The sequence below is a fragment of the Vigna unguiculata genome, chromosome 5, assembly GCF_037176805.1.
Source record: "Vigna unguiculata cultivar grain cowpea cultivar isolate G323 ecotype 2 chromosome 5, ASM3717680v1, whole genome shotgun sequence".
NCBI classification, from domain to species: Eukaryota; Viridiplantae; Streptophyta; class Magnoliopsida; order Fabales; family Fabaceae; genus Vigna; species Vigna unguiculata.
Genome location: NC_140796.1, coordinates 4,096,854 through 4,124,442, shown reverse-complemented (window position 1 = coordinate 4,124,442; position 27,589 = coordinate 4,096,854). Strand labels below are relative to the sequence as shown.

Below are 27,589 nucleotides of genomic sequence, written 5' to 3'. Positions count from 1 at the left end.
CTACAAGATTCTCTGATTTTAAAAAAAGTAACTAGTATTTCACACAATACTTTTTATATGCATATTTATTCCTCCTTTTTATTAGTTAATAGATTACATCTTTTATTGTCTCAACATTTTATATTTTTTTCTAGTTTAATTTTTTTATTTATCAAAGTTCGATATTTAATTCTTATTAATAAATCATTTCATTCTTGAAATTTATGATTTTTTAAATGATCAAATCTTAACTTCTAAAAAAGAATATATACTGTGCCTTAATATACCTTCCTCCAGAAAATATCCTGTCGAAAATGTTTTAACTGTACAACTTATCATTATTCATATTTTAGTTTTGACTTACGTAGGTTTTTAATTTGATAGTTTATTATATTCTGAGAAACATAGTTTTATGTTGTCATTTGAAAATTTATAATAAGTTTTCTAACCTTTTATACGAATTATCTGAAAATTTATATTAACAATTATGTTTAACTAAAAAGTATATATTATAAAATAATTTCGCTAGACCCAATAGTAAACTCATTAAATTGTTATGATTTAGTAAGGTTAAGTTTGAAAGAAATGAACCAGTGAAGAAGAAAAAGGAAAACAAAAAATTGAGGGAATTAAAAACAATAGTTTAGAAAAAGAGACATCATGAAATGGGAAAAAAACTGTAAGTTTTCTCTTCACAAAATTCTAATGAAATATCGAAAAAATAGTACAATCTTAATCAATTACATGTCATGCTTTGACATTTAGTAAGGTTTAAAATATTTTGAAAACAATTAAATGATTAATATTGTTTTATATAAAGATTAAGTATGTTTTAAGTCTCTCAATTTGATACAAAATTAGAATTCGTTCTTTTATGAAATTTTAAAACATTTCGACTCTTAAACTATAAAAATGAAGGAATATACTATTCTCATCCAATTGTTGAATTGTTTTGACATGTTAAACCCATATTCTAGCTGAATTGAATCAAGAACATTCCAACTGAATTGAATAAGGAACGTCTAGCATTAAACACATTTCACACGAAAAAAATAATGTAAGTATATTAAAATGAATATATTTATTTATTTTTAAAGTTTAAAACCAAAATATATCAAAATTTTGGATAGGAATAAAATTCGGTTTTGTACTAAAGATATTAAAAACATAATTAATCCCCTTATATAAAAAGTATGAAAATATTTTAAAGTCTTACTTTTTTTTTTGTGTGAAAACATATTATAAAATAAAATTAGAATTATTATAGTAAATATTTTTTGGTTAAATATGTTTTTGATCGATTAACTTTCATTGAAAATTAAAATTAGTCTATCTTTAAAATTTTGGTTCAATTTAGTTTCTTAACTTTAGGAATTCGTAGATTTAGTCCTTTTAACCAAATTTTGTTAAGTTTATTTGGTGTTTCAAACTCGTTTCTTGAGAACATTTGAACTACTTACACTGTTTGACATATTTCTATTCTAATGTTAGCTAACAAACACGTTTGAAATATCAAATAAATTTTAAAAAAATTGGTTAAAAGGATTATATCTATATATTTCTAACAAATTTAAAAATTTCTGAATTTAATCATTTTAACTAAATTTTCTTAAATTTATTTGATATTACAAACATATTTCTTGATAACATTTAAATTATAACATATTTCTATTTTAATTTTAGTTAAAAATATATTTAAAATATTAAATAAATTTAACAAAATTTAATTAAAAAATTTAAATCTATATACTTTTAAAAATGGAGAGATTCAAAATTAGAAAAAGTTAACCGTACATTTTTTTACTAGACCGAACGAACCATCTTATTTAATCGAAAGGAATGGGGTTGGTATTTGTGATGAGATTGATGTGTGAGGCTAATATATTGTGTGTTATGATTGGGCACAGTAATGAAATTGACCTCAGAAATGATGGTGACAAAAGTGAGTAGGTAATGATGATAATGCTGAAAGTGGTCCACATAAGCCTAGTTGGTTAATCTCTCGAAAACATGGATATGGATTTTTTTTTTTTTTCATGCACTTCATTTTTGTACTTGGAATCTAATGACTTTCTTACGTGTACACACTTATGATTGACTAATAATATAATGTTTGCCTTTTATTTCATTTTTCAATTCTAAAATACAAATATTTTATTTTTTAATTTTAAAATTAGTACATTAATCTAACAGTAAACATTATTTTTTATTCTAGGTCACTAGAATTGTAACACCTAAAAATTATAAGCTAACTATAATTTCAAGTGTCATGTTATTGTTTTAAAAAAATTTGGCTTATTATTATTGACAACTCAGTGTTTCAAGTCTCATGATGTTAACATCACCCTAATATTTTGTTTTTTAAATTGACAAAATTAACGCTGAAAATATTTAACCAAATTAAAAAATATTGCAACTTCATTGACAATTAAGTTTGATAACATAGTTTTAAAAATTACTATTTAAATTAAATATTTAGAGTTAATTGTTATTTTTAGTACCTATTATTACTCTTTGTTAATGATGAAGTAATATTAATATCATCATGATGCCATTATAGTGATTAAATATAAAAATCGCATGTTCGTAAAAGAAGGTTTAAAAGTTGAAATACTACAAGATGTATAAGATTTGTTAGGAATCCAAGTGTGAGTTTATAATGAATAAAGAATCAAATTTAGGAAAAGAAATAAGAAAATAAATGTATAAATGAGATAAAATATATGTTAATATTTTTTGTGTTTTAATAGTTGAAAATACATAATGTTTTTTAAACTCCGGAAATCTTGTAGTGATTATATATATATATATATATATATATATATATATATATATATATATATATATTACATAAATATGACATTATTAATGTTTTAAAATTATATTTTTGATGTTGAGAATGACAGCATAAACTAAAATTAGTGTTCTTAAATTATAAAAATAAATACTAAAAATAAAAATTGTGAACCAAAAATCGATAATACTATAAAGAAAAAGAATATATAAAAGATTTTGATGTTGGTTGTGTTATAATCTGTAGGGAATCGTGATCGATAACAGTGCAGTGGTTACATTTCTTTAAGAAATAAAGTTATCATGATTACAAATGATATATATGTACTTTCGAATTCATAGATTTGACTTTACGAATTACTAATAATATCTCATAGAAAAGGATATCAAACAATGCCCACGCACAACAGCTGCAATATGCCCATTATAATATCTCTGTGTAAAACTTGTACATCATCTCATTTCTATTTTTTCTTAAATAAAAATAGTACACTGTAACTATTTATTTAACTTCATTAAATTAGTTAATTGCAGTTTGAGAATAAAATAAATTTGGAATGGTAGAAGAGGGAAGAAAGTTAGAAATAAGTTGTATTTCGCATTTACAAAGTCAACATTAATATAAATTTACATTCTTTTCTGGGTTTTTGTTTCTAATGATTGAGATGAATTATAAGAGATACGTAAAAGTTTGGAAGACTTTCAGTCTCTTGATAGATTATTGAGTACTCTGACAGTAAAAAAAATAAAAATCAACACCTTGCGTAAAATCATCAAGGGATTCAGCCAACATACATTGCTTCTTTTTCAGAGATCAAAATGTTCGAGATAAGATAACAATCATATAATTTTAACTTTTCGAACCTAACTAAATAAGGAAATGAATCTTGATCCCCAAATTTTAAAGTAATAGGATTAAAAGTTTTTATATTTTCATTTTTAATTAATGTGAAACTTATATTTATATTTGGATTCCGAACAATCTTTTCCTTAAAGGTAAGTTCTTTTTATATTGGTACGCTCTCCCTCTGACGAAAGCATTTTCAATCACAAATACACATTTTTATACCATCGTTCATCTTAACGAACCACGCTTACCTAAACCTTTGCCAAGAAGCCTTCTGATACAAGGACCATATTGTACTCGTATGAAACAATTACTAAGAGATTAACCACAATCGATTATGATACTATTGTACTGTTGGATTGAACGCCTACCATTATGCCAATAACTGCAAATATTATTCAAGATGTAACTTTTTTTTACTTAAGAGTATAATAACTATAAGTTAAACACCACGATTCAAATGTAACTCATTGACTTCCACCATAGGACAATTGATGTGACTTACAACATAAATAAATATATATTTTCTAATAAAGTAATACTCACCTCCATTATTTTATTTAAATAACATATTTATTAAAACTTAAACAATAAAAAATTATGAAAATTAAAAATTAAAATATACAACATAAAGATATCTTATGAACAAAAATTTCAACCATTTCAGGTGAATTAATTTCATGTTTCATAAAATCTTTTCCAACAATATTCATGTTGTGGAGAGAATCCACGTAGTAGAGCATCTGCATTTCATACTCATGACATGTATAAATACATCATTCCAGCTATATATTAAATGAGATTTTTGATGAAATTCTAAACTTTGATGCGTGGAAAAGTATAAATTGTTTCTCCATATTGCTTCCAAAACCTACTCTACTTTCATTTTCAACTTTAACAATCTTCTACGTTTCATTTCAAGTAAGCTTTTACAATTTTCTGGACCTCATTCACATTACTCTTGTTCCATATCCATTTTTAGATTCTTAACTTCCCATCCTCGTCCACTCCACATCGCGACTTCATTCCAATTTCCATCACCCAACCAAAAGCACAATTAAAATGCACTAACATTTTCCCAATCATGTTGTCAATGCTTAACAACACATACGTTCATTACTAATCACCAGTGCAGTAAGGGCTTTTTGTCCCGGTTATTTTCCTCATTTTGCCTCGGGTCTGGAACCGAGGCATATGGGGATGAGGCCAAAAGACACCCCCTTTGGCCTCGGTTGTTACCCGAAGTCATAGTGTTCCATTTTTGCCTCGGGTCAAAATAGAACCGAAGCCATACGGGGCCACCATCTTCCTCGCACACGAACCACCGTACTGGGCTGCTGTCTCACCCTCCAGGTGCAATCCCTGTCTCAAAACCCTAAAAAACTTTGAAACCGCAAACACTCCAAATCCATTTGGCTCTTACGGAGAAAATGTTCGTGCACGGGGAAAAAATCAGTTCAAATCAAAGAATCAACTCAAGAATCCAAATCTCAGACATCACAACAAGAAAGAAGGTGTTCCGGCCAAGATCCGCCGCGCAGTACAAATCAGCTCAGGAATCCAAATCTCGCAAACGGCATCGTAGAGGAAGATCCGTCGCGCGACTCGTTAGAGGTGTTCCGACCACCAGACGAGCCAGCGCCAAAGCCGCTGAACTTCCTGTTCTCGCGAACCAGAACAGCCACCATTGAAGCTTCTCTGCAACGCGAACAACGCCAGCCAGATCGGAGAAGAAGACCTTGACGGAGGAGGAAGCTGGTGGCAGCGACGGAGGAAGGTGATGGCAGGGAGAGAGACGAGAGAGTGACGAGAGAGAGACGAGAGAAGAGAAAGGGTACTGCTGTAGAGAGGGGCGCGGGGAAGAAGAAGAGAAAAGGGGGCTCACGAATTTGGTGCCCTAATTAAACCATATGGCCTCGGTTATTAATTGAACCGAGACATATAGCCCTATTTGGCACCAGTTCAGTCTCACCCGAGGCCAAAGGGTGGGTTTTTGGCTTTGGGTTTGTGTAACCGAAGCATATGAGCCTCCTTTGGCACCGGTTTTTGGCGAACCGAAGCATATACCTCTCTTTTGTTTCGGGTTAAGCTGAACCGAGGCATAAAAGTTGTTTGAAATTGCAAAAATGCCACCGCGCCATTATATGCTTCGGTTCTTGGATAATCGAGACATATAAGGCGAGGTAGAAATCAATTTCTGCACTAGTGAATTAATGAACATAACATATTAACAAGTTTTAGGCTTAGGGGTTATATCATTGTATCTTCTAAAAGAAACATAGCTTAAAAGATCTCAACTCAACCATTATAAGAATAGCTAAAACGTTAAGAAATTACCGTTTGATGATAAGCATCTATTTGCCATTGTCTAATTGGAGGAGACGATGTACTTTGTTCAACAAAAAATATATAGTCACGAATAAAGATGAGTGATAAGTTAGATTACTCAAGAAGGCAATGAAACAAAATTGAGTATTAATTTCGACACAATCAAGGTTTGAAATGAAAGGTTTTCTGAGGTTAATGTTAAGGTTGAAAATAATCAAGTAATAGTTCAGGCTCATTGGATAGTGGCAAGGGTTCTTCAAATGTAGGCTGAAGCTTGACAAAATGCTAGGTTGGAAAACCATGGAGAGTAAGTTACATACATCAAAAGTGAATAGGTTTCTATTTGGGGAAAATTTTCAAACGTATTTAGCAACCGTTCATATTTTGTCACTAAAAGAAACATAATTTAATAATTAATTTGGTTATAGAAATCTAACACTCTAAGATAACATTTCTTTTAGTAGCCAAAAACAACATTTTGAGCTTAATTTAAACGTCCATAGTATGTGGAGGAGAGAAGTTCTCTCAAGGATGAGGAAGCATTCCTAACCACGAGTATCTATCATATCTTTGATACCAATGTTAGGACTTGTTAGGTCATCGAGAAAAGCAAATATCAATGAGACCTGAATACCAGCATATAAGGGGTTGATACTACTCTCAATCCAAAACATTAAGTCAATGTATATATTTATCCTTATATAATGTTCTACTTTCTCATTATCCGATGTAAGATTTAGAGTCACACTTATTCTCAACATAGTTGTTTTAATCACTCTACAAATTAATGTCACTAGACATTTATTCTATTGCTATTTTGATAGTTGATTTATAACTACCATTATTTTAATCACACTTTCAACCTACTTATTTAAACCATTAAAATTGATAACTAAATAATTTTTTTCTTGCAGTGTTTTATGTTTTTATAACACAATTTACCGTTCACTAAAATATAATTTCATATTATTTTTAATATATAATATTTAAAACTTTCAATTTGTATAAAAATAGTTTTAATGTTTTTTTATTTATTTTAGAACTATAATTTTTTGTAGTTTTCGTGTAAGTTTTATTTAATTCGATATTTTTTAAGTAAAATAAAAAAATGTGAATGATATTTTATTAAAAATATATGAAAAAAATCTGAGTAAATATAGTGAAAATGTACAACTTATTAAAAAATCCAATAAGAAAAAACACTGTAGAAAATACTTATTAAATGTTTAAGCTTCAAAACAATAGATTTAGAATTTTGTAAATTATATAATTGCAAGAATTTTGTTTGATATAGAAGATCCAAAAGGAGGAAAGGAAGGGATTGTAATTAAACGCGGACGGTAGCGAAGACCGGAGCGCGTGTATCTGAAGTCATTATGAGAGAAAATCTTAAAGCACAAGTTTTTGAAGGACAAAATTCATATAACAAATGATGGAGAAAGTGATGTTGAAGGAATAAAAACAAATGTGTAACATGCCACTATTGATTGACACATGGATGAGATAGGTTTGAAAATAAGTGGCTAAATTTTGCTGTACCAACATATTTTCAGTGCCCTGTGCCGTACACTATTACGCTCTCCACCTTCTTCCTCACAATCATTCTAACCATATTTTGTCACTTCTTACCGCCCATTTCGATACCACAATTTTTTCTCATCAAAAACACCTTTATTCAAATCTTAATTAACAATTAATCTTTTAGGGCTTTTATTTATTTATTTGGAATATATTACCAATAAAAAGAACAACTAGTGATAAACTACATTTAACAACCATGTTCAGGTATACAATTTATTACTAAAAATTATGACAAAGTAAGTTCTGATTCCCTCTTTACAAAATTTAACAAGTAAGAATGAAGTTTTCAATCCATTAACTCACTTTAACATATTTTGTTTAATTTGTCAAATTAAAGGATCAAAGCTGAGATGGAACATACAGACTCATTAGTTTTTTTAAATAAAAAAATTAAAGTAAAAATTATTTTTTTTATATTATATTACTTTAAGGATGTAAATTAATATATATAATTATTAACACTTACAAATTAAATTTAATTATTAGTTAAAATAGAATAATTTAAATGTAATAATTATTTTAATTTATTTAATTAAAGATTTTAATTAAGTAATTAAAAGTTTATAAATATTTATATAATTAAATATATTTTAATATATATTTATTTATAACAAAAAAAATTAAAATTGTGAGTTAGTTCTCTAACTCACTTGTACATCTTATTACCAGACCGATTGAGATTTTTAACCTGTTTTTATATCACGGATTAGTCTCTTCTATCTTATTTTTGGCAGACTTGTAGAACAAATGAAAAAATTGAGTGATTTTGTTACTACTATTATTAAGAATAACTATTAAAGATATGTTTAAACAAACTTTGTTATAATATTTGTTAAAGAAAAATCTATAAATTAATTAAAATTTGTTCAAGTATAAATTTATATTTTATAATTTATACAAAATTTATTTCTACTTATCGTAAACTAACTTTAATTTATAAAAATAATTATTTTCTTTTTTTATTCTTTCTAGAATTAGTTTTAGAGAAGCTTCGCCTAACATAAATTTTACAAATACTTATAATTGATGAAACGACTTAATTAATCCAATCATTCAACGCATTCTTCAGCATTTGGTAAATCTGCAAAATGAATTGATAGGTAATAACATAACATAAAAGTGAATGAGGAAAAAAAATCAATACATTGCATCTTGACATAGGTTATAACCAATGGGTGTTTAAAAATAAATATTTCAAGACTAAAATAGTATATCACAGAAGGTCATGCCTAATAATGTCTTCTCCTTCTTCGTTCCAAAACAAATTCCTTTTACTTCTTTTTTTTCTTTCTAAAATTCAACTTTTGCTTCTTCCTTGTTTCCTTGTTCAACTCCCATTTTCTTGATTTAGCCCATTTTCTTTTATTGAATCTATGGTTTAATTTATTATTCATATACACTAGGGGGTTTATAATACGTAAGAAATATTTTTTAAATTATTTCTTGATCAACATTAATAAAAAAATTCTCGAAAAAAACTAATGAAATTATTTTTTAATATATGAGAATTAAGATTAAGTTTTGCGGTTGGTTGATGACACAATATTTATATGTGAAGCCTATATTAAGAATATCATAAAGACTATTTTGAGATGTTTTGAGTTGTTCTCGAATTAACATATCTATAAAAGTAGGATAGTTGGGAGAAAACAAAGATAATACTTATATAAAAATCTCATTTAAGTATTTAAGAATGCCAATAGAGAAATCTAAAAAAAAAAAAAAATTTGACATGTCATGCTAAACAAGTTCATAAAAAAGTTCATTAATCAGAAAGGTAGACTATTATCTTTTGCAGGTTGTGTATGTATCATTAAGTTTATCATTTTAGCCCTCCTATTATTTTATTTATCCTTCTTCAAAGCACCAAAAGGTACATGTAAAGTGCTTACAAAAATACAAAGAATTTTATTTTGGGATTGAGAGTCAAAAAATAGAAAGATTGCTTAGATTATATGAAAAATGTTATGTAAACCAGTATAAGAAGGTGGACTGAGAAGAGACGTCAAATGATTTAACATTGTTATGTTGACAAAATTTAGGTGTGAAAAATTAAGGCTTATAAAAGGAGGTCTTAGAATCTAAATATAGATCATGGAGAAACTTAAACGTGAATAATAGAGTAAAAAATAAATCACAATAGTGTCGAGATATGAGATATGAGTAATGAAAGTTGGAAAGGGAAACAAGGTGATTGACTTGAAAACAATGTAGTATGAAGACTAGGAATAGAGAATAAAATGAAGTTATGGGAGGATAAATGGGTAGAAGAACATCTAACACTCTATAGATGCCAGAAACAATAAAGGTAAAACAAAGTTAAATAAGAACATAAAGAAGAAAAGTGAGATGTGTGATTAAAGTTAAATATTGCTTTAAAATATTGAGAGTTTAATTATATATATATATATATATATATATATATATATATATATATATATATTATATAAATAAAGAAAAGTAAAAGTTGAACTATAACTTTAAATATATAGTTAACCAAAATTTTTAGATTTTCTTTATAAAGAAATAATAACGAAATCATACGATAGGTTTATCTTGGCTTATCCTAACATTTTTTTTATTGATTATTATGTGGAAAACAATATATATATATATATATATATATATATATATATATATATATATATATATATATATATATATATATATATAATATAATATAAACGGTAAAACACTTTTAATGTTCTAATAGTAATCTAAAATGTTTTCAATAAAAAAGTTTTTTTTGTCAATGCTAATTTGAGAAAGTTTTTAGTTAATATTAGTTAAAATGATAATAAAATAGTTAATTCAAGCACATCTAAATTTAATAACCTTAATAAATATCAACTAAAATAATTATTATCAAATTAATTAAAAATAATCTTAACTGATACAAATAATAAAAATGTTTGTCGAGTTTTAACCTTTTGGTTAAAATGTCTTAATTATCGGCAAATGTTTACTAAAAACATATTTTTAAAATATATAAATATTTTTTAATAATTAAGCTTTTATATTTAGTGTTAATTGAAAGATTTTATAAAAAAAAATTGGAATTGAATAAACTCGAATTAACATATTTAAATTAAATATTAAAAAATATTAAATAAATTAAATTAAATGCATTTGAATTTTTTAAAATTAGTTGATGTCAAACTTACGATAAAGAAATTAATCTCCATATGAAAACAAGCAAGGGAATTGTCTTAGTGCTTTTAAAAGCATTATTTTTTATTAAATCTTTTGCACCTAAAACACTTTTATTTTATCTTTTGTTATCTTTTCACTGCAATTATTCGCCTTTATTTATTTGACCTTCTTTAATCTTCTTATAGTCCTATTATCTTTTCTTTTTTATCCTTCAGTTTTTTTCATTTTGCATTTCTTTGTGACAATTATTCTTAGCTTTAAATTATCTATAAGGGGAGTCATTCTTGTCCTCTGATTTTGGAAATATATTTTCAAATTTCAAAACGGATAAAACTTAAAAGAAAATTTGTAAATGATAGAGAAAGATAACTAAACTGTATTTCATATCATTGTTTCCCATTAGGACCAACCTATTAGTAGGGGAAGGTTTATCTAATTCACATCAAGTTTTAGGTTAAAATACCATTACTCAAATTGTAAAAGATATCATGTTAGGCGAATGAGCGGATCCAAGGTACCGATAATACCATCCGTTCCGTTTTGGAATGTGAAACTCCATCACAATTTTGTCTTTAAAAGACATCTTAAAGGGCGATATTAAATAATTTTAGACCTCAACTTCTATGCAATGTGAGACTATTGGATGTGAGTATTTAAATAGCCTTAAGCCTCAACTTCTACGCATTGTGAGACTATTGAGTGTGGTATGAACACAAGCGATTATTGAGTGCATGTTTGATTTTGCGTCAAATTGATGTAGAATTAATTAAAATTAGTTTTGCGTCAAATTGATGTAAAATTAATTAAAATTGATTTTCTAACGTATAATCAAAATGTGTTTTTGTTTTCAAAATCAATTAAAAAGTAAAAAAATCATGTTGAATGAGAACCAACTCATTCTTGTTTCTGCTTCAGAGAATTGATTCAACACTGAACCAAAAATACCCTGAATCACATCACCTTTTCTTTGTTGTTCTCTTTCTTATTTTTCTCATTTTTTTTCTTTTTTTATTTATTCTTTCTTTATTTGTTATTTTAGAGTTGCCAAAGCATAATAGTTCTTTCTTTTAATTTTTCCTTTCCGAATCATGTAAAACATGAAAGCATAACGTGTTTTGTACTATTATCCAAATTAAAAGTACTGAACCAATGTAAACTCTAGGAAATGCTTTGAAAACTATTGACAAAAAGGATTAATTTGATATGAGCGAAACCTTATGACCCAAAAGAGAACTAAAAGTATTAAATTAAACAAAAATATAAAATACATAAATCCATTTAGTGTTTACGTAAATAAATTAAAATTGCAACAAAACGATTGACTGAAATTTCTTTTTCACCTTTATTTCTTCGTTTTCACTCGCTATTTTACGATTTTATTGCACTTCCTCCTTCTTCTTTTTGTATTTGTAGCAAAGGACTTTATGGGAATCAAATGAAAACTTAAATTGTTATAATTAATGTCGATTTCTCAACCCTCACTCAATTGAGCCGGTATGATTATTGCTACTTGATTTATATCATTTTTTCTATTTCCTCTAACTTATTTTCTTCTAGTAATAAGTACTTGGAAAATTTGTCCTAATACGTGTTGAATTTCAAAGAATTTTTTCCACCTTAACAAATTCGATTAGCATTATTTTCCTTCTAAATATTTCATGTTATATACAGCATATTAAAATTGGAGACCTTTTATTAAACTGAAACAATTCGCATACTCATTGGTTAGCTGAAAATATTATTAATTTTCGCTCTTCCGTCTAATTTAGGAAAAGTTTATAACAGGTATTCAAAATTGGCTGGTTCGATTAGCCCAATACGAGTTAGGTTGAGTTTTTAAAATTGGGTCTTTCTTCCTGCACCCCCACAAAACCCTTAATGCCCAAAATACCTTTTCTCATCTCTGGACGTTGTTACTGGTTTAGTGATTTGATTTCCGGATTGGAAACTTTGTTCCAGATTAAAACAAGATAAAATGAGTTCGTTTTGATTAGTTGTTCCGGAAAATATTTCTAGATTTAATAATATCACAAAAAAAAAAATCTAAAATTGAGTGAACATTTGTTCCGAAAATGTATTTATATGCCGAATTGAATATTTCGAAATATAAAAAAGAAAATATTCAGAGCGAACATTTTGGAAGATATTAATATTTTTCCGAAACCTTTATTCTCGAATTTCTTTCTTATTATGGAATGACTGTTCTGAAAGATTTCTTTTAAATCTGAAAGTATCTTTCGAAACATCCGATCCGAAAAATAATAAAATTAAGGTGTGTGAACTTTTATTATATTTGTACGTGGATAAATCATGTTGCAAAACTAAAGTCCTTTTATATAAACGAGTGTCTACTAACAATTTATTACAATATGATATCGTCATGCCTTGTCACAATTTCTTAACCTCATTCTCATCCATGTTTACCATGTGACGATGCCATGATAAGGTGACAACGTAGGAGTTGTCTCTGTCAACCAACCTCGTTCATCTCGTGATAATGAATGAACAGTGTGGCAATATGCAAAACATTCTAAATAACAACAGTTGAGATTCGAAGGAACAACACAAGAAATGACACAGCATGATGAGAAAATCTAGATTGATTTTGTATTTAGACAATGGATGATGAGTTATCTATAAGAATTGTTGTATTACCCTCTGAATATAAGGTGGTATCATTTCCAACTGAAATGGAATTCTGGTAAGTGTGACTAAACTGAAACAACATGATAACGATGCAGTGTGTGCAGCATCTCTTGTAAAATTAACTGAACATGGAAAACACAATACAAAAGTAGATTGAAGAATCAAAACTAAAAGAACTCAAAGTCCAGATATTTACCCCCAGACTTCATCTCATTATTACCTCCCATCCTCTTACTACTATTGTTCATGCCAACACCAACACCAACACTATCAACTGCTTCTAACTTTGCTGCTACAACATCACATTCAATTGCTCTTGGAACTTCTGGTGGCGTGCTGCACCTGATCAACGCCCAGTTCACGCCTTCAAAGAACGGGTGCTGTTTGATCTCAGTCGCACCCCTCTTCACCCCGAGCCGGTGCTGCGGCTCCTTCACCAGCAGGCCGCGGATGAGATCACGGCTCGCATAACTGGTGGCCGGTGATTCCGGAAATCTGAGCTGCTGTCCAACTACGTTGAAGAGAGTCGCGCGATTTCCGGAACCTTTGAAAGGAGTCTTACCATATAATAGTTCATGCAAGAAAATCCCAAATGTCCACCAATCAACTGCACTTCCATGACCTTCTCCTTTGATGATTTCAGGAGCAAGGTATTCGTGAGTGCCCACAAAAGACATGGACCTAGCAGTTGTTGGTTCTGCAACAAGCTCAGGAAGTGTGCTTGATGGCGGGCCAGGATCGGCTTTAGGTCTCCGTGACTTCTTATTTTTCTGAGCGAAAAGGCGAGGCATGAAACATGAAGGCTGGATGCATACCGAGGAAGGCTCGATACAAGCCGGCTGCACGCAGAACGCACCGCCGGCTCGTTTGGAGGGATCGCCGTCAATATTTCTGATAAGGGTAGGCGAAACAGCACATCTGAGAGAAAGGTCGAAGTCTGAGAGCATTATGTGGCCATCATCTCGGACCAGCACATTTTCAGGTTTAAGGTCTCTGTACACCACTCCAAGCATGTGAAGATATTCAAGTGCCAACAGAACCTCTGCTGCATAAAACCTACACAGCATTTACAAGCATTTTATTAGTCAAAACAGCAAAGGAAAATACACCATGTGTGTAGAATAATACATATTTGCCAATTGTATTTTATACTGATTAGGAATTTTTAACATCTTCCTATTGTTTCAGACTTCATAGAGAAGCAACTCTGCATACTATTGAACAACCTAGCATCCCATATAAAGCCACTAATATAAGAACAGTTACAATATTCCCATGGAAGTCTTGTACCAGAACAATGATTTCATTCTATGTCTGCTACTTAAAGTTACAGCCTAATCATCTTGAAACAAGTCTTCCATGGACAATCTACCCATATATACACACCTATCGTGAAGAAATTTTCCCACAATTTAACAGCTTCAATAACCATGTAGATCTCTACATATTGCATTAAATGTTTGTGATAAATCAGAATTGTTAATGACAATATCAATGAGTATTTGTATCTGTAAAGTTCAAAGCATACCGTGCAGCATACTCCGAGAAATGTTTCCCAGGTTGTCTTTGCCTTAAGGTGTGAAGATCACCCCCTGGACAGTATTCCATTACCAAACAGCAGAATCTGTCTGTCTCAAAATGTGTATACAAAGTAGGAAGAAATGGATGGTCCAGCAACTGCAATATCTCTCGTTCTGTCTGAGCCCTAGTCAGCTTATTTCTGCTTGCTAAGGATGCCTTGTCCATAACTTTCATTGCAAAAAAGCATCGAGTTGCACTCAGTTCTGAGAGATATACACTTCCAATATCACCACAACCAAGTCGTTTGAGTAACCTAAAGTGACTCATGCCGAGAATTCCGTCGCGTGCTCGGATGGCAAGGATCGCCTTCCATCTAGGATCATTTCCTTTGTGTGGCTTATTGGCACTACCAGTTATGTTACTCCAGTTGCTGTCATCACTGAGGCCACTGCTATCACTTGCTCTACTAGCACTGGTTTTTGCACTCTCCAGTGAATCCCCTCTTACACTTCCTTTTGTGCTATCACAATTCCTGTCCAAACTAAGCATGCCATCACTAGTCACTGCATCACTCCGGTATGTACTTGCACAACTATTAACTATGCTCATTGTTCTCACAACACTAGCACTATCAACACTACTAAGAGGACTCACATTACCACTCGGAGGCAAAGATGCATCCCAAACACATTCTTTCTCCTCAGAGTCTGGAGCAGCAGGGGAATTCTCAGTATTCCGAGAAGCACGAGCACCTAAAGGCGGCGAGGGTATGGGTATGTTACTCGTCTCATTTGACTCATCAACCAGGCTGTCTGCAGGAGAAACAGTAGCCATGGTTTGTTTCTTGGCAGGAACACAAATTGAAAGATCTTCTAAGAAAGGACCAGGACCCTTCAAGGACACACTCTTCATCAAGCATGTTGCCTCAGATTTGGTTTGACCTATTGGTACATAAACCGTTCTCATGAGATCAGTATCAACAGGTTCTGGGGGATGACTTGCACCAGCAAATGAACTTGGACCAGTTTCCCCAAAAGAATCATTGCTACCCTTCAATGTCTGAACATCAGGCACAAGTTCTACGGCTTCAGGTGAAGAGCTCTTTCCTTTCCACGTTCTTGTAGGAACAGGGGAGGGAGGCTCTTGACAGGACCGTGTATCGAACCCCATATCCTCTCTTACCAAAACTATTCGTGCATTTGATAACTGAGCCACTTCTCTGATGGAGGCAAGACGTGTCATGGGGACATCTCGTGACTTTGAAAACTGATTCCCTTCTCTTGCTGGAATTCCTCGTACACCCGAAACATCCTGCGAATGTAATCTTTGACCAGCTTCTCTTATTGAAGCAGTGTGCGCATTAGATACCTCAACCAGAACAGGCAAGGACCGAGGAAGTAGCTTTGGCTCTGCAACCCTCTCCATATCCCAATATCATATACCATCAAACAATGACTTCTAGTTAACAAAACCCTGCAAATTCAGCAAAGAACTAATTTAATAAAAGATTCAATCAAATTGAATTAACTGTGATTTTTTTATTTTTAATTTGAAACCAGTAATCAAGTGGAAAAGCCGGGAACTGAGTAACACAACAAGAATATGGAATGAAAGAATAAAGTAATCTAATTCTTCTTGGTAGTGACTAGTGGTAGCTGCGGAAAGCACAAACAGCATTATAAATTGGATCCGCAGAGAAACGACAAATGTAGAAAGCTCAATTTAATAGCTTGAAACATCATAAACAAGAAATTGTAGACACCATGAAAACAAAGCCGCCTGAAAAATCTATTTCCCAATTATATACAAAGGAGCTTAAATTGTTAAAGTTTGAAAATTGATTTGATGTGGGAAAACATAGTTAATCAGAGCAAATATCATGAAATGGTGGAATTGATGCCTGATAATCAGACACAGACCCATTGATAAGATAATCTCAAAGTACAAACCTTTGAGCAAGAAACCTCAACTTCAGAGGAAATGAGAAACATACAGAAGATAGAGAGAGAAGAACCCAAAAAAATAAAGACAACAAGAGGCGGAGAAATGTTAAGAAATGTAAAAACTCCTAATCTTCTATTTTGTTTCCATTGGAAAACCATAACCCAAAATACGTCAAACAAAAGAAAACAAAGAGGGAAAAAAAATGATGAAACAGAGAGAGATCTAGGCACCCAAAAGCATAATAGGCAGAAGGGATAGAGACCCACCATTGAAATGATGAAGAAAAACAATGGGTATCCTTTTGCTTCCCCTCTTCTTCACTATACTGTCTCCTTTCACAACTCAACTCAGAGTTTCTTCACAGTTCCCTTCACCCTGCAGAACACAAACAACAACTCTCGGTCTTCACTCAGGTGTGAAAGAAACTACAATGGTGGGAGAAGATCGGAAGATGAAGCAAGAAGAGAAAAACAAAAGGTTGAGGAGGGGGGTGCTTTTGTTTTTTATTGCTTTTAGTTGTTTATTTTGTTGGTGTGTGTTTTTCTCTCACAGTCTCTCACTAGAATAGAAGTGAGTTTGTGTTTCTCTGTCTAGGGAAGGGGCTGTGTGTGAGTGACTGGGGAACTAAAGTGGTGTTGGAGATAGTTATGGTTAGCTTTTGCTTTCTCTTTTTGATTTTTGGCATTTGAATGAGTGGGAAGAAGTTAATGATGGAAGGTAGTAGTAGCATAGTACTACACTTTGTTCAGAGAGAGAGAGAGAAAGTGGGGCCATGCATGTTCCTTCTTTGTGGTACACTGCTTTTCAAAGGTGGGACTCAATCAAACAAAGAAAGTGAATGCCCAGCTCTAACCTATTTTTATGTTTTTTTTTTCTAGTATCTTTGTTTTGAGATTGTGGTATTGGCACGTGCCAATCAACTCCCGTTAATTTTCTTCCACTTATTTTACTCTTACTATATCTTTTTTACAACGACCATTAATATGTTTTACATATGATAATCTGTAATTTCCATGGATTATATATTACAGGTTATATATAGTTTACATTGGGATACGCCATTACACATATTCTTAACTCCTTAAGAACAAAATAGATCTTACATTTTAAATTTAAATACATTTTAAATATCTGAATTTTAATACGAAATTTGTATTTTTTTTAGCTTTGATACAACTTAAAATAAATAGATGTAGTTTTCTCATCTCAATTATGTCATAATTTTTTATGAGTTATATGCATCTCATATTAATATTTGAGTTGTTGACATATTTTTATTTTAATATCAAATAAAAAATGTGTTTGACACATCAACAAATTTAATGTAATTAAGTTAAAAAGACTATATTCTTTAATTTCGAAAGTTTAGAAATAAAAATGTATAAAAATTTAGACATATAGAATATATAATGTTGCATTAAATTCAGAGATTAAAAATATATTTATTTTTTTATTTAGAGTTTTTATATTGTTTAATTCTACCGTATTTTATACATTTTTAAGTTGAACAATTTAAATATGACTGTTTCTGGAAAAAAAATGTATAATTTCTTTATAAAAAAACAAACTCTTAATTAGTACTTAGACTTTCTTTTCACTTAGTCCAACAATAATTAACATATAATTATATGTTTATTGTAAATACTTTGTTTAGAAAATAATAGTTTGTGTTAGAAGCACACTTTAAATCTAATTTAACTTTATAAAACTGATTTGTAAAATAATATTTATACCTCACTTATATATTATAAAATTATCTTATTTTTAATAGATGTGGACTTCCAATTTAATAAAAAAAATTTCTTAAAAACAACAGATATTTCGATAAACAAGTTGTTCTCAAACATCCACCTAGACTTAGATACATATAAAAGGAATAGTTAACAAATATTCCATGCGTTATACGCATACTTTTTAAAAACTTATGTAAATAAGTTAAATTTTTAAATTATAAATAATTAATTCAAACAAATAAGAAAATTATAATAAATTAAATTTAAAAAGTTAGAATAAATAATTTATAAAAAAATAATTTACAAAGTCATTACGAATATAATCTTAAAGAAACCATTATAGAGGAGGTTCTGGAGATTTTGTCCTTTGTGAGTTAGAATGATGGTGCTTTATTTATTGATTTATTTTGATTTTGGTGAAGATGGATATTCAGATGCTGAAGAGATGAGGGTTTGGAAGAATCCTCTGATTGGTTTAGCTTCGTTGCTTGCTGTTCCTAAAAATGCTTTTGGGCATATTCTTTTGCTCACTTCTTTTATCTTCTCTTCTCTAATCCTATATAATAATAATAATTATTATTATTATTATTGTTATTATTATTATTATTATCTTTTTGCATTTTTCAAAAATAAATGCAACATTATTTTACTTTGCAAAAGATGTTCTAATGCAGGTTAAATAACCTTAGAAGTTGTACTTTCTGAAAAAGAAATCTTAAACTAAAAGTGTAACTTAACTCAAAATAAATTGGACGTAATATTTAAAATCAAAGCTTGACCAAACTTGATGGGTTATACCAAATTAGGTGATGAGAAAATAGATAAAGGGATTCAAACCCCACCATGTGAGTTACCTTACACCCGTCATTTTTGTTCTACACTGACAACGTAGGTTGGTGTGTTATGTCAAAAAATATATATCATTTCTGAAAATTCAAAGAGACCATTTTAATGCATAATTATTACGTACGTGTTTGCTCCTGCTATTATTTAAAACGTATTATTTTTTCTGCACATTTAGATCTGTTGTTTAAATGGAATGGCGGGGAACCTTGGGTGCAGTTCAAGGTCAGATTAAAAGTAAAACCAGTACAGTTTTGTAATTTTTAATAATCTTTATTTAATAATAAAAACGCATTCTGTATAGATAGAGTGCTAACATGTCTAAAACTATATCTATTTATTAGTGACGGAAATCTGCCTCAATTATAGATATGTCAAATTAAACAACAGTTGCAAATCTCATTTTATAAATTAATTTTATAGAGTTGAATTAGACTTAAAATTCACTTTTTAATATGGTATCAGAGTTATGAGTTAGAGTTTATCATAGTGAAATTTAAAGTTTGTTGAGTTTATTGATTCATCTCCTATAAGGTTGCTATGAAACCACTCATTAACATTTATAAATTAGAGATAATGTAAATATATAAGTGGGTGCAAACCTCTCACTTTCTAAACCCGATTTTGTGGAATTGAATTATACTTAAAATTCACTTATTAACAATTAGATGATATAAAAACCAGTCAAAAGAACGTTTTAATTATACAAAAAAAAATGACATCTTTTCAACTAACATATTTATCGGTGAAAAAGAAAAGGTAATTATTAGTTTACATTTTCCATTGATGAGCCTATTCTAATAAGTTCAACCCTTAAGATGAAAAGATGTCTAAGGTAATGAATTTTTGTGAGCAAACTCATAATTAAGGTGGAAAGTTATGATAAAGTTGAAGAAGGTGAATATTTTTTTATCAAAAATGCTATGTAAAAAATGGGAGCAAATGAGTTGTAAGTTATTTACTTACTCCACGGCATTTGATGGAAATTATCCGGCCAACAAAACCATAGTTAAGAAGAAAGGAGAAAATAAAGTCTCATGGAGGAAGACTCTAAATTTGAATAGTGGAAAACAAGGATTCACTTCCTTCTTTTTAGTCTTGTAAAAATGTCGATACATATACATGGTCAACCTAACTCACCCAAAGAAACTACTTCCCATGTATAAAAACACTAGAGCTTACAAACACTCTATCATTGAAAGAATTGTCCAATGTGAGACTTAGAGTGAGCTAAGTATTATATGTGCAAATTAACTTCAGCATTCTTCATTAGGGTGTAAAAAACTTTCAATGAAGAAGTCAAACAAGGCAACATATCACAAAAAGACCACAACAAGTCTACAAGAAAAACCACTTATAAAAACTTGGAAAAGCAGGTTTAGAGGTGTAACACTTGAAGAAGGCTAGGAATAAGAGATTTTTCATGTTTTGACCTTTGTTGACTATTTGTCTTATAACTTCTACAAATGTTCAATTGAGTTGAATTTTTGTGTGTTGGATTATATACTCAAAGAGCTTTAATTTGAGTACAAGAGCATAACGTTTAGAGCTATGAGATGGAAGCAGATCAAGTTGAAAGTTAGGAACGAAATTGACTTGTACAACTACAATTTATGTTTTTTAGTCTCACATTACCTAGTCGGAACAAGGTCTCTCCATCTCTAAATAAGAGGCATATCCTTCCTTTGTACTTACTTTGATTTTAGTGAAAATTGATGCGTCTATTTGTACAAAATGTCTTTTCATTCTTTGAAGTCAAGTTTAAATGAGAGTATTTCTTCTAGGCTTTCCACAAAGGAACACTTCTTAGGCTCGCCTCCAAGTTCCTATTGAGAAACTTGAAAAAGTTTGTGTTTCTTTGCCCTTTTTCTCTACCATTTTGAGTCATACATAAATACTCTCATTTAAACTTGACTTTAAAGAATCAAATAATTAAATAATATTAAAGAATTTAAAGAATAAAAAGGTATTGCATAACTAGACATCATCAATTCTCATTCAATTCGAAGTGAGTACAAAGATGTCTCTTATTCATAAATGGGGAGGCTTTATTCACTCATTGAACTAAGAGATGTGTGACTAAAAAGCATAAAGTGCACCTGTACAAGTCAATTTATTTTTATCTTTTAACTTAAACAGCATCCACCTGAGAGCTCCAAAAATATGTTCATGTACTCAAATTTAAATTTTTTTAGTTTAGAATTCAACACAACAAATTTCAACTCAAATAGACGTGTGTGAAAGAAGTAGAGCCAAATCTTTCGTTCTCCAACTTCTTTAAATCTCACATATCTAAAATATTGTTTTTTTTTTCAAGCCTTTTTATAAGTAATGTATCTACATTTCTACACGACTAAAAAGAAAAAAAAAATATTTGTTTTCTATTATTCAAATTAGAGTTTTCCTAAGGTTTCTATCTCTCCCTTTCCTTTTAGTCATGATTTTATTGGTCAGATGGTTTTCATCGGTATCAATCTTATTATTTTCACACAAAACGTGTATATATAAGTAAACCGAGGATTAAAATTTTAATTAAATAATTAAAGTTTTTTGTTAGCGTTGATGTTGACTCCTCAATCTCTTTGTATCTCATGAGATGTGCATCTTAGCTTTATAGGTTGTAGCGGCGGGAACAATTTCCTAATTTAATGACGTTTATGGATAGTTTTTGGGTGAGAGAAAAAAAAAAGTTAGGTAGAAGAATGCAAGAAAACAGAAGATGAAAACCCTCTCCTTTTTTTCCTTTAAGATGAGTCAAAGTATGATGAGAGTTTCGTGATTGATTGTCCCTGAATTTCTTTAAATTTTGTTGTTATGCTGAAAAGCAAATTGAAACGAGGAAACAATAACGAGAATGTTTGATTAGAATAATTGGTGTGGTAAAGGTAATAATTTAGAGAGGAAACAAATTATGAGTGGGAGAGTACGTAGCATCATCTTTACACAAAGTATGCTCTGTGGACTCCACCATACTGCTTGCATCTCTTCCCAATTCTCAACCTTCAAATTTTCTCCATTTCCTTTTTTTTTTCTCCTTTTCTTACTTTCAACCTGCCTTTTTTTATGTACAATCTACTAAATTTCATACAACCCGACGACGATATAAAGTTAAATTAGATTTAAAGTTCAATTTATAATATTAAAATTATAAATTAAAATTTATCTTAATAAATTATTATTTGTTGAATATATTGTTTCATGATTATTGAACTATTATCAAATCAAACCATCTATTAAGTCTGATTTTATATCTAATAAATATATACATCAACATGAAAGAAACATGAAGAAAGTATTTTAAAGATTTCACATCAATTAAATATAAAATTAATTTATAATATACAAATTTATACAAACTCCATTTTATCCATTTTATAAGTGTTTTATAAGGTTGTCATTTTTGTAAAATTAAAAAATTCACTTCTTAAGTTTCTAAACAAAATTTAGCTTTCTAATTTTTATTTCTAATATAAGAATTTGAATTAAATTTTTAATTATTGAAATAAAAAAACAATACAAATATCATATCATATTAACGTATAATCATCACGACATATGTTAATATGTATAAAAATAACATACGTAAATAATAATTTTAAATATGCATTTGACAATTCTAAATTTAATTTTACATATATTTTAAATAATTTATGCCTTTTATTCTTTAAAACGATATTTTTTTTCACAAGGAAAATGATCAATCTTTTAATAACAATATATATTGTAGATTGTGTCCATATCTTTCAGATTATATTTTTTTAGGCTTAAATATTTTTTTCGTCCTCATTTTCGCAGTGTTTGTTGCAGATGGTCCTCATTTTGACAGAATGTTTAAAATGATCCACATTTTTACCGAATGTTTAAAATGGTCCTCATTCTCGCAATTCGTATTTTATTTGGTCCTTTTTTGTGACGCCGTTTAAGTCAGTAACAGAGCACTGTATAGGTGGCACTGACTTAAACAGATGGTTCCGTTACTGACTTAAACGGCGTCAAATAAAATACGAATTGCAAAAATGAGGACCATTTTAAACATTCGGTAAAAATGAGGATCATTTTAAACATTCTGTCAAGATGAGGATCATCTGCAACCAACACTGCGAAAATGAGGACGAAAGTATTTTTTTTTATTATCACTTGATAAGTTAATTTCACTCGTCATGGATTTAAAAGAGATGTGTTAGATTTATTGTGGGTTGCACAATTATTCTGTAATAAAGATGTTAAATAAGTCAGGTTACAATGAATCATAATACTTGAATTATTATTCTTAAATAAAAAAAAGTTGTGCCATTTATAACTTTTAACATAATAATAAATGCTCAATCTTAACAATATTCATAGGAACTAAGTGTAGGTCTCATCTATATAAAAAATTTGTTAAGTCAACATATCTGAATGACTTTTTTTCTGATTCACAATTCTAGTTAGTCTTTTGTAATAAGAAAAACAAAATACAAAATATTTAGAATATTATGAACTAAAATAATTGTTAAACATTAAAAAAAATAGTTTTAAAGTCGTTATGGAAAGAACATTCAATTAATAATCGAGAGACAAAAAATATTACCTTTTCTATAATTAGTTGACAACACTTTTAGTAATTTCAATAAAAAAAAATTACTTCTTTTTTTCTCTCTCCGCAATACTCCTCACTGAATTTTAATGGGATGAATAAAATAAGTCAAAAAAATGAAATGAAGTCACAGAATATTCCACATTAAGCTGTCAAATATTTGAACTGGAAAAATCTGACGAACAATTTCAGTGACTAAAAATTGATTGTGAAAAACTCTGAATCTGAAAAAATGGAAAAGGAATTTTATAGAAGTAAAGTACATTAAGTGAATGAATAAGATGTTGGCTACAGGTAACAAGTACAAGTACAGCTACAAAGTTAAGTACTTGCTACTCAACTAATTAACGGCTAATCAATAATTCAATTATTACTACCAAGCAACCTCCATTTACACTATTTGTCACCTTTTCTTTAATTATCAGCTTCAATCGGATTTAAATATAATCTTTATTAATTTTCAATTTAATATTTTAATTTAGTTTATCAAATTAGTCAGATACAAATTGTTTAGACTGTGAGTTAATTTAGGTGGATTATTCAGGTTACGGGTACATGCTAGGTTAATTTTTTTTAGAAAAACTTTATTTTAGTTTTAAATAAATACTAACATGTTAGTTTTGAAATTTGTGCGGTTAAAAATGAATGAATTTTAACCGTAGAGAATCTTGATTCGACTGATAAGGAAATTAATATTTTAGTAAGATTTTCAATTAATTAATAGCAAGTAACATTAAAAAAATGGAGATTAAATTACATTAATTTGAAAATTAAGAGATCAAATTGTATTATTAATCAAAAAATAAAACAAGGACAAATAAAATAAAAATTAAACAAAGAATAGTAAGTCTTAAAATTTAATATTTATTAATAGTATATTTCGTAAACCTTTTCCAAATAACAAAATGTTCCTCAGTTGCTGAATTCAATCCAAAGATAAATTTTTAAAAGTTGAAATATAAAATATATTTCTGAAGAGAAATTAGAATTGTTCCAACTTGATTTAATATCTTTATTCTTTGAAAAGGTGTAATTTAAAAATAATTATGTGTATTAATTATTGCAATATTATTTATTTTAAAATATATATACATTTCTTATTTAATTACATATTAAAAATAAAATTAGTTTATAAAAAAGATTCAATTTAATTTATTTTTTGTGGAATTGAAAGATTAGTGTGATGGATTCCTGTTACAAAATTTGATTGATTTTATATATAGAAACAAGTTTAGCCTTTAGTTACCTGAATGATAGAGATGGGTCCATTGTTGTGGGGGCTTGGGTGAGGTACATGATTATGGAAGGATAAGCGATGAATGGAGAGAATACTTAGAACTTGCTTTATACAAACTCATGAATGATTAATAATGATATGTATTTATGGATCTTATTTTAATTTGTTTTGATGACAACATACATTTTATATCCATCAAAGTTTAACAAGAAAAATAAACATAAACTTTTACTTCAAATGGATTAGCATACAAACTTAAGTTTTTGTTGAAGTTTTAGGAACATATATGCAGAAAATTCTTAAGAAGAAAGTGAAGAAAGACAGGGATTAATTAGAACCTTGGAATATGATACATAAAAAGTGAACCTTAAAGTGAATTTTGTACCGATATATATTTTAAATTAGTCTTATATTTAGTTATTGTGAACTTCTAACACATTTTTTATATTTTGAATCCGTGACCAGATCTTAATGAGTTCAGTAACACCGACTTAGTAATTAGCGACCTGATAACTGATAAAATTTATATTCACTTATAATATAAATTGTTTTTATTTTCAGTCGATGTTAAACTTATGAAATATCATAATATGGTAGTCTCGAAAGACGAAGATAGAACGATTGGTGAATGAGAGTGGCAGGTGCAGGTAGCATTGTATGGTTCACAGAGAAGCAATTCTGAACTTGAAACCGAGTATTGTTGGATTGAACAGGACCATTGAAGTCAGCATCAAATGAAAGCCAAAATTCACTGAGGTTCTTTGGATCCATTTCTTCTCTACCACAATAGTAAATATGTGTCTACCACAGTTTTTAACATTTTCCTCGAAAAACTAATATATGTCCTTCTCCTATGATGCTAATTGGGTCCAGGGAAACCACATTTACCACCTTCTGCACAATTCTGCAGACCATTTGGTGCAAAAATGTTTTTGCTTCGATTTCATCGACACTGTCACCACTCACTCACTTCTTACAACTATTTCTTATCTCTCTAATATTTTATATTACACCAAAATATCATAGTTTTTCAATATTAATTTTCTGAGTTAAAAACACCACCCATGATGATGATGACAGAAAGAGACATGAACCGAGTGAGAAATAAATGGTACATAATTTTGATTCTTAAAATAAATGCATGGTGTTTGTTAGCAACTAGATATTTACCAGAAAAACTTGATAGAGATATATTTAATAATTGCATGAGAGATGTGAAAATTGTGAAAAGGAAAAGGACATTGGAGAGAAGTGGACGTATGCACGTGCATGGATGATGCAGAGAGAAGTCAAGTGGCAATGCAGATTTGCAGTGAATAATTGAGATAATAGGAACAAATGAAAGAGTGAGATGAAGAAGTATATGATGAGAAGAAGACACCAAAAACAAAACTTTTCTTCTTCAAAAACTGGGTCCATCATGTTTCCTCTACATCACATTCTACAATCAATCAATGCTGCATATAAATTTCTCTCTTTCAGTAGCAGAACTATTACACAAATATTCAGTTTTAGGTCATTTTTTATTATGAGTTACTATTGTTTTATGCTTTTCCGTCTTCAAAAATAGAAAATTTTGAATGAAAGCACATCTTCATGGTGCATGTCAACATATCTTATATAGGTATATAATATAATTTTTTTTACTTATATAGATCTCATCAAGACTTACCACACAATGAAAATAAATAAAAGTATATCTTAACAAAATTTTGTCAAGAAGGTTCGTGTTAAAAATATTGGGCCAGATTAAAGGGTTTCAACGGCAGCTTCTTTATGTACCTCCACAGTCTCAATCCGCACCAGCATAGACTTTAAAATTCTAAAAGATTAAATATGTTTCTCCTCCCTCAAGTTTTAGTGAAATTTAGAATTGGTTTTTTTTTGAAACTTATGACCAATTTAGTCATTTATCTTTAAAAATATATGAATTTAGTTCTTTTAACTAGATTTTCTTAAGTTTATCTGAAATTTCAAGCATATTTCATGATAATATTTGAATTGTTTACATCGTTTGACCCATTTTCGTTTAAATGCTAACTCAAATATTATCCTAAAATGCATTTAAAACTTTAAATAAACTTATCAAAATTTGATTAAAATGACTAAATTCACGTATTTCTAAAAATGAATGACTAAATTGGTCAAAAATTTCGATGAGATATTAATTCCAAATTTCACTTAAACTTAAAACACTAAAAACATATTTAATCCAATTCTAAATTTATGTTCTAGTTTAGGATTTTCATTTTTAGTTTTGAATTGTTTAAACAAAAACTTTTCAAAATATCAAGTCCAACATATAAAATAAAAGATTCATTATAAATTACATAATAACAAATAAACTTTATGCTTTAATTCATGATAAATTTGTGAAATTTTGTCTTTAATAAATTTTTATAATTGAT

The 27,589-nt window shown here is 29.2% G+C and overlaps 1 protein-coding gene across 1 annotated transcript; it reads right to left on the bottom strand.

Annotated features, from left to right (window-relative positions):
- Nucleotides 1-13,266: 13,266 nt before the first annotated feature.
- On the bottom strand, nucleotides 13,267-17,489 carry LOC114185295 (serine/threonine-protein kinase D6PKL1-like). The gene is made up of 3 exons (XM_028072950.2): nucleotides 17,059-17,489; nucleotides 14,856-16,321; nucleotides 13,267-14,383 (listed from the first exon to the last, which is right to left on the bottom strand). Exons 2-3 carry the CDS (start codon nucleotides 16,271-16,273, stop codon nucleotides 13,495-13,497), a joined length of 2,307 nt encoding a protein of 768 aa, XP_027928751.2. The 5' UTR covers nucleotides 16,274-16,321; nucleotides 17,059-17,489; the 3' UTR covers nucleotides 13,267-13,494.
- Nucleotides 17,490-27,589: the final 10,100 nt, after the last annotated feature.

What these genes read in the sequence shown, in the direction of transcription:
- LOC114185295 (XM_028072950.2), bottom strand. Translation starts at nt 16,273, where the DNA reads ATGGAGAGGGTTGCAGAGCCAAAGCTACTTCCTCGGTCCTTGCCTGTT. An exon ending in TTCTCGGAGTATGCTGCACG is followed by an intron (nt 14,384 to 14,855) that starts GTATGCTTTGAA and finishes AATGCTGTGTAG; the next exon opens with GTTTTATGCAGCAGAGGTTC.